This window comes from Geotrypetes seraphini, chromosome 8 (assembly GCF_902459505.1).
Source record: "Geotrypetes seraphini chromosome 8, aGeoSer1.1, whole genome shotgun sequence".
Taxonomy (NCBI): domain Eukaryota; kingdom Metazoa; phylum Chordata; class Amphibia; order Gymnophiona; family Dermophiidae; genus Geotrypetes; species Geotrypetes seraphini.
Window position 1 is genome coordinate 157092678 of NC_047091.1, and position 15238 is coordinate 157107915.

The following is a 15238-nucleotide window of genomic DNA, read 5'->3' on the forward strand; positions in this document are numbered from 1 at the left end:
TCTCATTTGCTTTTTAAATATAAATTGCTTAGATGTAGTTTTGATATGTTAAATAGAGTACTGAGCATACAGTATGGATATGCATAAAGACTGAGAGGTATATCTACTAAAGGGTAGGGAAAGGGATTAACGTGCTAATATGGAATTTTCCCACGCATTAACCCTCAAATTCTATATATGGTGTCTAAAAAATCTGTGCTGGTCACAATGGTGCTTAGCACGAGTCTGTAACAGGTATAGAATTACCCTTAGTTCTCAGGCGCACCCATTTAGGCCAATGAAAACCAGGACTAAATACCTTTACCTAAGTTGTGCACAGGTAGGCTTATTCTATAACAGTGCGCCTAACTTTTAGGAATGCTTACAGTGCACCTGTGCTCCTCTGGCCACGCCCCCTTTTGACATTCACGCACTAGAATTTATGCGCACAACTTTATAGAATGCACTTAGCAAGCTGTGTATCTAATTTTTAATTGGTGCCAATTAGCGTTGGTTATTAGGTATTAGTTGCCAATTATCAGCGCTGATTAAGTTCAAGAATTAAGCTGCAAGCGCAAATCTGTGCTGTGCACAGATTTGTTAATGCAATTTGTGTCACACAGTACAGAATCTGGGCCTAAGCCCATTTCTAGTTCATTTGGAATATAGGGCATTTCAATGATTTATTTTTTGTCAGGTCACGTGCTAATGTTTGCATTACCTGAAAAAAAAAACTTATCATATTCTATTTAGAAGATGCTAAGGACTCATTCGTTAAGCCGACATTAACCAGATAGCATATACTAATGTGGGCTTATCTGGTTATCGCTTCCCTTCCTATTCACCACCATGCCCCAGCAAAAAAAAAATTCAGGAAAAATAATTCACACACTCTTAGCATGTGTACTAAACAGTTACCTACTGCAAAGCGCTTTAACTTGACTTACGCTAAGCATTTTTATTCGCACTAAGCACCCTTTAGGGCCTAACACCCTAGTAGTAGACATACCCCTGAATGTTAAATATAATGATGTTACAGATAATAAATTGACTTTGTGAGAAGTCTGTTATCACAACAATAAATACTATATCAAGTGATAATGTAACACAGTAAATGACTGCAGTTAAACCTGTATGGTCCATTCAGTCTGCCCAGCAAGATGGCTGGCCAGAGTCACACTCACCTCTCTTTGCAGGCTCCAGTCACTTAAACTCTGGTTGCCAGGTCTTTACCATGCCAACCGTATAGGCAGCCAACAACAACAATTTATGTTAAAAATGATCTGTTCTATTTCAAGTCGTTTAGATCAAAAATCCATAAACATCCTCATTCACTCTCTAGTTATTACACATCTGGACTACTGCAATTCCCTTTACCATGGTATAAACCAAAAAGAAATCGGACATCTCCAGATAATACAAAACACTGCGGTTAAACTCATCTTCAAGGCAAAAAGATACGATCATGTTACCACTCTCTTGAAACACACTCACTGGTTGCACAAACCCCACAGCATCGCCTTTAAAATTTTACTTCTAGTTTTCAAAAGAAAACATACCAGCATTCATCGACAGACTATTAATCCCTCACAAACATCGCGACTATTACAATCTTCCCAACAAAATCTCCTTTTAATTCCTTCACTACTCCACATATTTTATGACATGGCACATAAAACAATCTTTTCTGTAGTAGCCCCTACTTTATGGGCACCCTCCTGCCGGCGATCGGGGTGTTGGGTGGATGGCCTTCCGGCAGGAGGAGTTGGACACCCTCCTGCTGGCTATCGGGGGGGGGGGGGGAGACAGGCAGCTGTGGCCACTATACTTATCGTGGCAGGGAGATTCCCTTGCTGCGATAACTATAGTGCTGGCCTACATTGTAAGCGTCTCTCCCTTTACTAGGGGAGCACTTTTTAAAAAAAAACGTGCATCCCGATTGGCTAATTAGACAGCTACAGCTGTCGGGACATACTTTGCAGAATCCGGGCCTTAATATCTATGTGGCTTAAATACATATGAGGCCAGTCTCAATTAAAAGGAAACTCCAGAGTGAGAGGGCATAGTATGAAGTTCAGAAGTACGGTATTAGGTTCAGGAATAATCTAAGGAAATAGTAGATGCTTGGAATAGTCTCATGAGGTAGTGGAGACAAAGGCTGAATTTATGAATGTGTAGGACAGGCATGTAGGATCTCATAAGGAGAGGAGGAGATAGTGGATGGTCAGACTGGATGGGTCACTTGACCTTTTTCTGTTGTCATGTTTCTATGATGTAAAAAAAAAAAAAGCAGTGCACCAAACATAACAATATCAGGTCTATTACTACTACTACCAGTACTTATAATTTCTATAGCACTGCTAGACGTACGCAGTGCTGTATATTAACCCGTTATTTGGCATTGTTGCTCAGAAGCAACATGTGTCTTCTATGACTCTTATGGGAGATCTGCATCTCCAAATACCTGTTTACTTGGCACTGTTTCTCTCATTCAACATCGTTATGTAAAGCAGCCATTTCACCCTCTGCCAATTAAAGGGCTAAAATATTCAGTAGAATTTATAATCTGACGTACCTAAAAAGTTTCAGCCTATGGACCAGGACCAGGCCCTGGCTCAGGGCGCCAGTGATAAAGGGTGCCAAAATCCCAATCTGGTTTTCCTTCAAGCTTCAAGAGGAATAGATGCCAGACTAAGATTTTAGCACCCTTTATCATCATTGTCCTAAGCCAGTGCCTCACTTGGTCCAGCAGGAGGGGGAGAGTTGAGAGAGAGGGAGAGATACCAGATCACAGTTGGGGTAGGGGAGGAGAGAGATAACAGATTGTGGGGGTGATGTGCTGTTGAAAATTAGTTCCATAAAGTTCATAAAGCTTTTCTCCCATTCAGTGTATATTACAAGTGATCACTAAAATGTAGTCTTTCATAATACTGTGCCCAATATTCAAAGGATTTATGCTTTTAACTTTGAGAGTTATTCTCCAAATACAGCCTCTTTGAAAATTTGCCTAAATGTATACTAAAAATCTCACTAAACTCTTAAATTTAAAGTATTAGGTTTATAAATCTAGGCAAATGAATAGCAGATTTAAATTTATAAGCATTACTTTTATACTCTTAAATTAAGATAAATTTTCAGCTTCCCTCCCTTTAACAAAGTCACCTTAGGCTTTTTTTATCACCGGCTGCTTCGGTATTAGCTCCGAGAGTTTCTATGAGTTTTGGAGCTAATACTGCCGTGGCTGGCAATTAAAAAAAAAAAGCCTAATGCAGCTTTGTAAAAGGGGAGGGGGTCATCATGAAAACCAAGTTTTATTGGTAGAAGATGTAAAACAAAGCCTGTGAATATGATGAGTTTGATATTCTGCTGTATTGCAGAGTAATTTCTATTCGAGGATTTGATTGTCAGAATGAGTATTTTGATATGGTAAGAATATAATTCCCCTCCCCCCCGGTTGGCGTGCTGAATGCTTTGCGCTGTTCCGATGCTCATAGGAACTCTTATGATCGTCGGAGCAGTGCAGAGCATTCAGTGTGCCAGCCGGCACTAAGAACGTCTTATGTGGTTTTGTAAAAAGGGGGGGGGTGTCATTTTATGATGATTGGATTCATGTAATTTTATTTTGGTTTTATGATGTCATTGATTGCCTATATTTAACTTGATTTATTATTGGTCAGCATTTTACATTGTGTTTAGATGTAAGCTGCCAAAAAAACATAAATTGAGCAACATATAAATTTTAATTAAATAACCCCCCCTTTTATAAAACCAAGGTGCAGTTTTTAGCATCGGCCATAGCAGTAACATCTCTGATGCTCATAGAATTCCTATGCGCATCAGAGCTGTTACTGCCGCATCCAGCGCTAAAAACCGCACTACAGTTCGTAAAAAGTGGGGGCTAAATAAGGTAATCTTGTAAATGCAGAGATAATTTTTTAATAATAGTTTTGTTTTTGTTCTAATATTTCATAAGATTTCACCTATGAATACGTACAGCGAGAAGCTCTTAGGGTTCCTCTTCTCTTCATAACTAAGGATGGACTGGGGATTAAGTAAGTACAGATGAAGCCTTTCCTTATTAAAATGCATGTTACATCAATATGTCAAATGTATAATATGACAAAACAACATGCAAATAGCACCCAAGGGTTCCACAAGCAAAATGAAACAGAAAAACAACAAAAATTGTGGAACAGCTGTAGTTTAATAAACGTCCAAAAAACATAAAAGCAATCCACAAAGGATATAAACAGTCACAAGTTCCCACAGTAAAAACCAAATAATATATAAATTTACAAGTGACCTGACACAGGCCGTGTTTCGGCAAAACTAAAAATGCCTTTCTCAGGGGTCTTAATGGGTCCTTGACTGTCTTGCATATTAAAAAACACTGAACTGTTGGAAGTTTGTGTGTGTGTGTGTGTTACCTGATTGCAGCCTTTTAACTACAGTCAAACCTCAGTTTGGGAGTAACGCGATTTGTGAGTGTTTTGCAAGTCGAGTAAAACACTCGAGCAAACTTTAACTTGCAAAACGAGTGTTGACTTGATCAACGAGTGCATAATCCGCGTGGCCCACCCCCCAAACCGTTACCTCAAGCCAGCACCATCGCTTTGCAATCTACTCCTGACATTGCTTCCTGGATGTCCCTAGGTGGGGAGAGTTGTGCAAAGGTCCTCCCTCTAGCCCTGATTTGCGGCGAGTAGACAGGAAAGAAGGCATCTCCATTCCTTCTGCTACTTGTAGGGGCGATGCTGCCTGGATGTCCCTGGGCGGGGAGAGTTGTGATAAGGTCCTCCCTCTAGCTCTGATTGGCAGAGGGCAGGCAGGAAAGAAGGCATCTCTGTTCCTTCTGCTACTTGTAGGGGCGGTGCTGCCTGGATGTTCCTGGGCGGAGAGAGTTGTGAAAAAGTCTTCCCTCTAGCCCTGATTGGCGGAGGACAGGCAGAAAAGAAGGCGTCTCGGTTCCTTCTGCTACTTCGTAGTGGCAGAGAGGAGCTTATGCAGGAAGTGGTAGCAAAAGGGGGTGGAGCTTGACTGAAGAATTGCTGTGTTCTGGCTCTGAAACACGAGGCCCCCCCCCCCCGCCGCCTCGTTTTCTTCAGCCCTGACACCCTGTTACTATTGCCTCTCTCGTCCTGTGTGGAGTTGCCAACGCCCGGTGAAAGGCAATCAGTGCGGAACGTGGCCTTGAGGTGAGAGACCAGCGATAGCGGGAAATCAGAACGAGATGGGCCCGTGAAATGGGACCGGAACCTAGAGCAATAGCGGGCACTGTGAGGTATTGCTGGAATTTTAACACTCGGAGCAGCTGAGGGCTGAGAGGGTGCCTGTACGGAGGAGCAGGCCTTGAGGTGAGAGCGGGAGTGCGAGAAAAGGAAAGGATGGTCTTTGGGGATTGAAAGTGCGGGGAGTACATATTCTGGGTTGGAGAGGAGAAGGGAAAAGAGGGAGAAGTGTTAGACCACAAGAAGACATAGGCCTGTTTTTGCAATGTGGAACGAATCATCCAAGTTTCCATTAATTGCTATGGGGAAACTCGCTTTGATATACGAGCACTTTGGATTACGAGCATGCTTCTGGAATGAATTATGCTCGCAAACCAAGATACCACTGCTTGGATTTTTTGTGACGTTTATATTGGGTTTTTTAATATTTAAAACAACCAAGGACCCATTAAGACCCCCCTGAAGAAAACATTTTTAGTTTTGCCGAAACAGGCTTGTGTTGGGTCACTTGAAATTTTATATATTACTTGTTTTTTTATTGTGGATACTTGTGTTTATATTCTTTGTGGCTTGCTTTTATGTTTTTTTGGGTGCTTATTAAACTACAACTGGTACATCTGATCTGGTTCCACAAAATATGTAATATGGGTGGCTCCATTTTAGAAAGGACATAGAAGTCAGAATTGAAACATCCAAGTTAGGACATCTCAGGTTCACAAATATTTTAGAATAGAATCTGCTGATGTAGAAATGAATGTTTGTGTACCAAATGCATGGGGCATAAACATCCATTTCTGGAAAAAAAAAAGTTGAAAATCTCATTGGGATGAAAACCAGCATCAATCTATCTATGTGTCGGCACATTTTCAAATATGTTATCTTGGCCAGTTTAGAAATATAATGTATTTTCCTGATGCTGTTATAGAAGCCAGTATCTGAAGACAAGCATACTGTAACTGTAGTGGTTTAGAAGTTAGCATGTTCTAATTCATGCATTAAGTACATTTTGTGTTAGGATTAGGAACTAAGCAGAGTATGGGCAGAGAATAGGTATGGATTGCATATGGCAATTAGTGTGGGATACATACTGCTTGCTATCACTTGTACAGTTACCCCCTAATTCTATAAACTTGCATGCTTAAATTTCCAACTACCACCCAAGTTATAAAATGAGGTCAATTGTACACTGTGGGACAGGATCCCAGCTAGGCCTAGTTGCTCCTTTGAATCCTTGTCCCAGAGTTGAATGAAGGTTGTGCCTCTCAGAAACTTCACACTGATACTTCTTGGTCATTGCACAAAATACTTTAATGGTATTTCCAAAAACTTAATTAAAAAAGGTAAATATGGTTAGTATAGCACGAGCAAAAATACAGATTCCTGAATCAAACAAATATTTCTTAAGGCAAAAGTTCAACAGTTCCAAACACTTGAGCTTTGAGTGCCATGATCCCCTGTAGCTCTTGGTAAGCCACCCAGCACATAGGCTCTTAAGCGCAAAGAGAAACTTACATACACAAACAGTGCAGTGAATCAAGTCCAGCTTTCAAAAACCAAAACTTTTCTTCTGGCTCAAATCAGCTGGCCTAACAAGAACAGTTCATTTATCAGTTCCACACAGTATTCAAAACAAAACACTTTTACCTTTCAGATTCACACTGGCTCTTCCTATAACACTGCTTGGGTAGAAGCAGGTTCCCAGGCAGGCTGGAGAGAAATAGCCTGTACACCATAGGTCTTGTTGCCCTCCCCAAAAGACAGGCATAGGTTTTATTTTCCACTCTTTCAGCAAAGCTTCGAGCAGTGCACACACTGCTGAGAAAAAAACCTAAAACCTGAAATGCAGCTTAGAAACTCAGTTCACTGGATGGCTGGCCACACCCCACAATATTACTAGTACAAATGCTCAGGCAGCAATTGTACCAAAAACATGAAAAAGAAACTTCAATCAAAAATAAACTGTTGGTCTGGGCAGCTTACTCACAGACCATCTGTTCTTCATCCAGGTCAGGCAAAATACAATCCTTATTGTATTCCATTCGACATTCCTCCTGCTGGTTCTCTGTAAATGGCTCAGCATTGCCCTCAGCTAGTTCTTCCATCTCATAGTCAGAAGTTTGGGGAAGTCTCTGTTTGGGGAACTGTTCTGTGCTGGTTCCTGCTGCGCTGGAAGGACTGGCTTCCTTCCCAGCTTATGTTCAGCTTCATGCTCCAGCTGTGTCCTACCCCTGTCTGATGAGGGAGGCTCAAGAAATGGAAACCTCAGCATAAAGCCACACACCCTCCTAGCAGGGACAGGGAAGTTCTTAAGGATGCTGTCAGTTTGAGCTCTGGGCTTTTTTAAAGGGGCAGGCTCTTGACTAAGGCTGGGCACAGGATTTTCACTTGCTTCAGGATATCTCATAGTTTTCCTAACAGGATCTTCCCCCATGTCTATGGAAGGGCTAGTGGGATTCCTGTCACAACACTTAATTCAATAATTGACTTAATTGAAGTTAACATCCAATTATTGGATATAACAGGCTTGTTTGTGGCCTGCCCCGCCAGGACCGTCCCTCTACTACATCACTGATGACGTGGCAGAGGAAAGCCCTGGTGGGGCAGGCCACAAATATTCAGTCTGCATCTGCTAGCCATAAACTGCTGTTGCTGCTGTATTAGGAGACCCAACAGTATGTCAGATCTCGGGGTGGGGTGCTCAGGAAGTGCTGCACAAGGAGATGGGAGAGTCAGAAAACCGCTGCACAGGGGGATGGAAGGGAGGTATGCAGCTGCTGTACAAGGGGGAAGAGAGGAAGAATTGTTGGACATGGGGTGGAGGAAAGGAAAGGAGAGATGCAGCAGCAGTAGAAATGGTGGAAGGGAGGTATGCATGGAGAAGAGAGAGAGAAATGTTGGACATAGGGTGAAGGGCAGGGAGAGATGGTGCATGGGGATAGAGAAAGAAATCTATTTCATATAATAATGGAGGGGAGGAAGGGAGAGATGCTGCATAGAAGGGAATAGAGAGGCAGAGAGAGAGATGGTAGATAGTAGGAAAGAAATGTTGGATATGGCAGTGGAAGGAAAGGTACAGAGATGGAAGATGGATGGTGAGCACAGAGAAAGAAGAAAATGTCAAATGGGCAGGAGACCCTGTTGAGCAAGTTAACAGAAGATAAACATGATTTGAATAATAAAGTGACCAAACAACAAAAGGTAGAAAAAAATAAATGTATTTTCTATTTTGTGATTACAATACGTCAGATTTGAAATATGTATCCTGCCAGAGCTGGTGTTAGACAGCGAGCGTGAGCTAGGACCTAACAGAGAGAGGAAAAATCTCTTTTGTTTGTTTATTTTGTTTACAGCGCCGGCGTGGGGTTGAGAGGGCAAAAGGTGGGTGTAGAGGCTACAAAATAAATCTACCAGGATGTTTGAAAAAAAGCACCCAATTTGGCAGGAAAATCAAATCAAAAAATTGATTCAATAGGCTGAATTGAATCGAAAAGTTTTTCCCTGAATCAGACAGCACTATTACTCTACCCAGTCCTCAGGACACACCCAGCCTGTTAGATTTTCAGGATGACTACAATGAATATGCCTGAGATAGATTGGCATGAGCTGTCTCATTTTTATGCAAATCTATTTCATGCATATTCATTGTGGTTATCCTGAGGACTGAGTTGATAACCCCTGGTCTAGATCATACCGCTTGTTGTGGTAATGCAGGGTAATAGTAAATTAGAATGGTACATATTATTGTAGTTTACAAAGAGATACAAGGTGCAATGTGTTACTGTGATAAAAACATATCTGTGGATAATTTATTACCAAGGCCAATAGAAAAATGCAAAAATATAAGACAGACATTGGAAAAAAATGGAAAACAGCATTGAGGGGCATTTTTGATATGACATCTAAATCAGAGTTTAGATGTTTTGCAGAACACACACACAAATCCAGTAGTGTACATGATCATTTTCAAACATGAAAAGTCTATATTTTTGGTTCTGAAAATGGCCATTTGTCAGATGTGTTTGTGCACAGTTCATCATTCTACTGTATCTTTTTGAACCATGTTTGAAAAGAAAAGCACATAAAACAAGCTATTGGCATATAAGAGGGATCAGCATTTCTGGTTGACTGGCCACACACAGCAGAGCAGTGAGTGCACCTTAGGGGGCACTGCAGTGAACTTCACATAAAATGTCCCTGGTACACATTAGAGAATGACACGATGGGGCCGAAACGGTTGGGGGGGGGGAAGTGCTCACTGCGGGCACGGGGACAATGCCATACACCCGCCCGTGGAGTGGTGAATGACCTTGTCCCCACTGTTAAGGGAGGGAAGGTGCGCAGCCCCTCCCCACCTACTTACCTACGGCCAAATCTATCTCCCTCCCCCTTACTTTCATGGCACTTTCGTAAAACACTTACTGAAGCCGGCGAAACCTGCCTGCCTGAAGTCACGTGTGTGTGAGCGGAAGCTTCTCCTCTGACGCAGCTTCCGGTTGCGTTGGAGGAGAAGCTTCCGCCCACGCACACGTGACTGCAGGCAGGCAGTCTTCACCGGCTTCAGTAAGTGTTTTACGAAAGCGCCGTGAAGGTAAGGAGAGAGATAGATTTGGCCGTAGGGAGGGAGGGGGGCCGCGCGCGATCGGTGACCGCGCGCCTTCCCTCCATTAAGTTTCAATTCTTTACTAACGCACCGCGAAGGTAAGGGGGAGGGAGATTCTCCGGCCGCTGAAGGGCGGTGAGGTGGTGAGAGGGAAGGGTGGATGCTACGGGGACGGGGCGGTAAAGGGGACGGTGGGGACGGGGCAGTGAAGAGGACGGTAGGGATGGGAACGGTGGTCCGGTGACGGGGCTGTGACGGGAACAGATTTTTTCCCGGTGTCATTTTCTAGTGCACATCTCATCATAACCCTCTTATATTATATCATGAACCATCCAAAACTCACCCAAAACCTACTGGATCCAACTGTACACCACACCAATAACCCTTATGCCTGCAAGTATCACCTATGGGTCTCATTTTCCAAAAGAGAAAAATGTCCAGAAAATGACACATAGGGGAAGATGGTCATTTTTCTTACCAAAACCTTCCAGTTCAGTATTTTGAGACCTATTTTCTAGACAGCTATTTCTCAGTTGTTTGTATAACTCTCAAGGTGGCGGTTAGAGGTGTGGTATGGGCGGAACATGTGAGTATGTGTGTGGGGGGGTCATGTCTTCATCCTTCCAGTGGTCATCTGGTCAGTGTAGTCACCCTTTTGGAACTTATTCATTGTTAAAACAGGTCTAGTCCCAGATGTCCAAATTGTGCCCTGGATGTTTTCTATAGCTATTAGGTGGCTGTTTCTCTATAGAAACAGCAACCATTAGAATTTCCCAGTATCAACATCTCACAGTCCTCAGTGACACCACCAGGGACTCAATAATAGTTTCACAGACCGTGGCTTTAAGTGTCCTTTCCTCATCGGACTTAATAAATTTATATTTTATTTTGTTTTTTAACTTTATAACTTAGATATTTTTTGATAAATAGTACTTAGCTTAGTGGTCAGAATACAAGGATCTCAACATAAGATCATAAGAATTGCCGCTGCTGGGTCAGACCAGTGGTCCGTTGTGCCCAGCAGACTGCTCACGCGGCGGCCCTTAGGTCAAAGACCAGTGCCCTAACTGAGACTAGCCTTACCTGCATACGTTCTGGTTCAGCAGGAACTTGTCTAATTTTGTCTTGAATCCCTGGAGGGTGTTTTCCCCTATAACAGCCTCCGGAAGAGCATTCCAGTTTTCTACCACTCTCTGGGTGAAGAAGAACTTCCTTACGTTTGTACGGAATCTATCCCCTTTTAACTTTAGAGAGTGCCCTCTCGTTCTCTGTACCATGGAGAGGGTAAATAACCTGTCTCTCTACTAAGTCTATTCCCTTCATTATCTTGAATGTTTCGATCATGTCCCCTCTCAGTCTCCTCTTTTCAAAGGAGAAGAGGCCCAGTTTCTCTAACCTTTCGCTGTACAGCAATTCCTCCGGCCCCTTAACCATTTTAGTCGCTCTTCTCTAGACCCTTTTGAGTAGTACTGTGTCCTTCTTCAAGTACGGCGACCAGTGCTGGATGCAGTATTCCAGGTGAGGGTGTACCATGGCCCGGTACAGCAGCATGATCCCCTCCTTAATCATTCCTAGCATTCTGTTCGCCCTTTTCACTGCCACTGCGCATTGCGCAGACGGCTTCATTGACTTATCGACCAGTACTCCCAAGTCTCTTTCCTGGGGGGGGGGTCTCTCCAAGTACTGCACCGGACATCCTGTATTCGTTTATAAGATTTTTGTTACCGACATGCATCACCTTATACTTACCCACGTTAAACCTCATTTGCCATGTCGCAGCCCATTTCTCGAGGGTGTTTATGTCCCTTGCAATCCTCCTGCATCTTCACTACTCTGAATAACTTATGTATCGTCTGCAAGTTAATCACCTCACTCGTCATATCAATTTCCAGGTCGTTTATAAATATGTTGAAGAGCATGGGTCCAAGCACCAAACCCTGCGGCACTCTACTCGTGATGCTTTTCCAGTCCAAGTATTGTTCATTTACCCCCATTCTCTGTTTCCTTTCTGGCAACCAGTTTTTAATCCACCCTCAATTCCATGGCTCGCAATTTTTTGAAGTAGGCATTCATGCGGAACCTTATTGAGCGCCTTTTGAAAATCCAGATATACGATGTCGACCGGTCACCCTTGTCTATCTGCCTGTTTACTCCCTCGAACAAGTGCAGCAAGTTCATCAAGCAGATCTTCTTTTGCTGAAATCATGCTGGCTGGTCCTCATGAGATTGTCTGTCAAGGTGATCAGTGATGCGGTCCTTTATCAGTGCCTCTACCATCTTTCCCGGTACTGAGGTCAGACTCGCTGGTCTGTAGTTTCCTGGATCTCCCCTCGAACCTTTCTTGAAGATTGGCGTAACATTTGCCACTTTCCAGTCTTCCAGAATCCTTCCTGATTTGATCAACAGATTGGCTATTAGTTGAAGCAGTTCAGCTGTAGCCCCTTTCAGTTCCTTGATTACCCTCGGATGGATGTCATCCGGTCCCGGGGATTTATCATTTTTAAGCCTATCAATCAACCAGCATACCTCTTCTAGACTGACTGTCAACCCTGTCAGTTTCCCATCTTCGTTTCCTGCGTATAGTCTGTCGGCTTCCGGTAAAATGTTTGATTATTGCAGAAAAACATCCAAATTATAAGCCCACCCAAGTCCTGCCCAAATCACATGTCCCCTTGAGATTTAGATGCCCTGCAGACAAGCAGCATAGAAATCAGTCAATAAAATGGATTTCAAAAATAGCAATTTGGAAGGTTTAGTAAGAAAAACATCCATCTGGCCACTTTTTGGACATTTTTTCTTTTTTTGAGAATGAACCCCACAATTGGGTAAAGAGAAAACCCTCAGAGAGGCTAATAGATTTTTAAAATACAAACTTCTGGGACTACTAAAATTTTGCTCTTATGCAGTGCCACTTTTCTTGGGATCCAGTGGTATTTAGGTTATGTTTTTCATATTTGCTGATCGGGTCTCCTCAGAGAAACAAGTCTGTGCAAAGAGCTCTCTAGAAAATTTTGAACTAGCTGACCCTTGGATGCATCCAAACTCTAGAACTGTTTGAAAGGCAGTCCATGTCCAAAGTGTACTCGATAGAACCCCAAAAAAGGATATCATCTACATTATGGGTGACTTTGATGCCAAGTTGGAGAAGGAGAGGATGCAGGAGTGGTTATCAGAGACACAGCCTAGGGAAGAGAAATGAAGCTGAGGACTGCCTTGTGCAGTTTTGCCAAGAGAAGAAGCTTAGACTCACCAACACATTCGTCACCCAGCTGAAGAGGCACCTCTACACCTGGACATCCTCAAATGGGCAGCATTGCAACCAAATTGACTACATCATCTGCCAACAAAAATGGAAGGGATCAATTTTCTCTGCAAAAACACTACCAGGCACAGACTGTAGATCTGATCACCAGCTCCTTGTAGCCAAAATCAGGGTCAGACTGTGGAAGAGACATGTAGAGGAAGTTTGATGTCAGTGATATCACTGTGCAGTATGCAATAGAAGTGAGTAGCAGGTTCAACCTGCTCAGGCAGGAAGGAGGGGGCAGACAAATTGTGGGCAGAGATCAAAGGAATCATCACTGAAAGTGCTCAAAAGCATGTGCCATACAAGAAGTAAGTATGTGGTAGGAACTGGTCAACTGCAACCACTCTCCAAATCACTAATAAGGGCAGGTTGAATGAGGTGAGGCGATTCAATGCATATTTTCAAAGGGCAGCTAGGAAAAATAAGAACAACTTCGTGAATGCTTGATGCATGAACCTCGAAGAAGTTTATAAGAAGGGCCACACCAGGGAATTATTTGCTATGGTAAAGCAAGTGAAAAAGCTTTTCTCAGCATGCCAGTCAACCATCATAGACTGTGATGGGAATGAAACTAGCAATCAGCAGGAAATCTCCTACAAAGCTTAAAGCTCAAATTTTTCATCTACGCAGACGACATCACAATAATCATTCCGCTCTCTTACTTTACCTCAGAGTTTCTAAATTCGCTATCTTTCACCCTAAATCAGATCGAACTTTGGATGTCAGCGTTTAGACTAAAGCTAAACCCAGAAAAAACCAAACTCTTCTTAGCATCCCCAAATGACAAAATTAAGGAAACCACGATACACATCAATGGTCTTGACTATTCTATTGAGCAATCACTAAAAATACTAGGTGTCACTTTAGACAAGCATCTCACACTGGAGAAACACACCGACCTAGTATTTAAGAAAAGCATCTCGGTGCTCTGGAAACTCCGCACCATTAAAAAATACTTTGATGACGCCTCCTTTCGTCTGCTGGTCCAATCTTCCATTCTTAGTGTCCTGGACTACTGTAACATCATTTATCTAGGCGCCTTCAAGAAAATCACCAGAAAGCTGAGACTGGTCCAAAATACCGCCATCCGCCTTATCTTTGGCCTGAAGAAATGGGATCACATATCCCCTTTCTACCACAAGCTGCACTGGCTGCCATTCGAATCCAGAGTCCTATTTAAGTTCTCTTGCATCTGCTACAAAACCGTTTCTGGTATGTCACCAGCCTATCTTTACCCCCACTTCAACCTGAACTATAATAAGAAGAGCCCCCGCAGAACAACTCTATTCGCTTTTCCCTCACTGAAATCGTGTCACCTTAAAAGATTCCTCGAACGAACCTTCTCTTTCCAAGCGGCCAAACTAAACTCATGGCTCGCCCAAATCATACTTGACAGCTATTCATACCTCCCCTTCAGAAAAAAGCTCAAAACTCTACTTTTTAACGGACCAAATCCCTAACGCTCCCCTCTTCCGCCGTAACGTTACCCCCTCTCCACCTTAGAAAACTGATGAAACCCCTCCTTTGCAACAGACCTATCCCTTAGCCCCCCCTCCCCCCATCTAAACCCTCCTCTCCCCCCCTTACTTTCCCACCCCCCCCTCCAAGTTGGTTGCCCCCCCCCCTGTTTCCATCTAATATGCTCTTATCTAATTTCCTCTCTTAAACTCTATTGTATCCTACTGCAGCACTCTGTATGTATCCCGTATTGTATCCTACTGCAGCACACTGTATGTATCCCGTATTTAGCCCTTCCCCCTCCTAAATCGTTTATGTAAACGAGTTCGTCCCCACGATTGCCTTGTTATGTTCTTCTTTTTTCGAATCGCACTGTATGTAATTCATCTACCTGTTGTGAACCGCCTTGAACTCCCTGGGTATGGCGGTATACAAAATAAAATATTATTATTATTATTATTATTATCAGGCAGAGATGGAAAGAATACATAGTGGAATTATGCATCAGTACTACCCTGAAGAGCTTATCCTCTTGGTTTCATGTTAGTTATTTAATTACTGTTTATGAAAATCTTTTAATTTTTTTCTTTTAATACTGTTTTTATTTATATAAAGCATTATATTGTAAACTGTTTAGATATATTTGATAGATGGTATATCAAGAAA

At 42.7% G+C, this 15238-nt stretch overlaps 1 protein-coding gene across 7 annotated transcripts in view; it reads left to right on the forward strand.

Moving 5' to 3' along the window:
• The window catches only part of KDM2B (lysine demethylase 2B), a 336356-nt gene that overhangs the window by 27739 nt on the left and 293379 nt on the right, over positions 1 to 15238 (forward strand). For all 7 annotated transcript variants that reach the window (XM_033955541.1, XM_033955539.1, XM_033955538.1 and 4 more), the window contains one exon: positions 3953 to 4031. In XM_033955541.1, coding sequence (XP_033811432.1) covers positions 3953 to 4031 — 79 coding nt within the window. The remainder of the gene's footprint in view (positions 1 to 3952; positions 4032 to 15238) is intronic.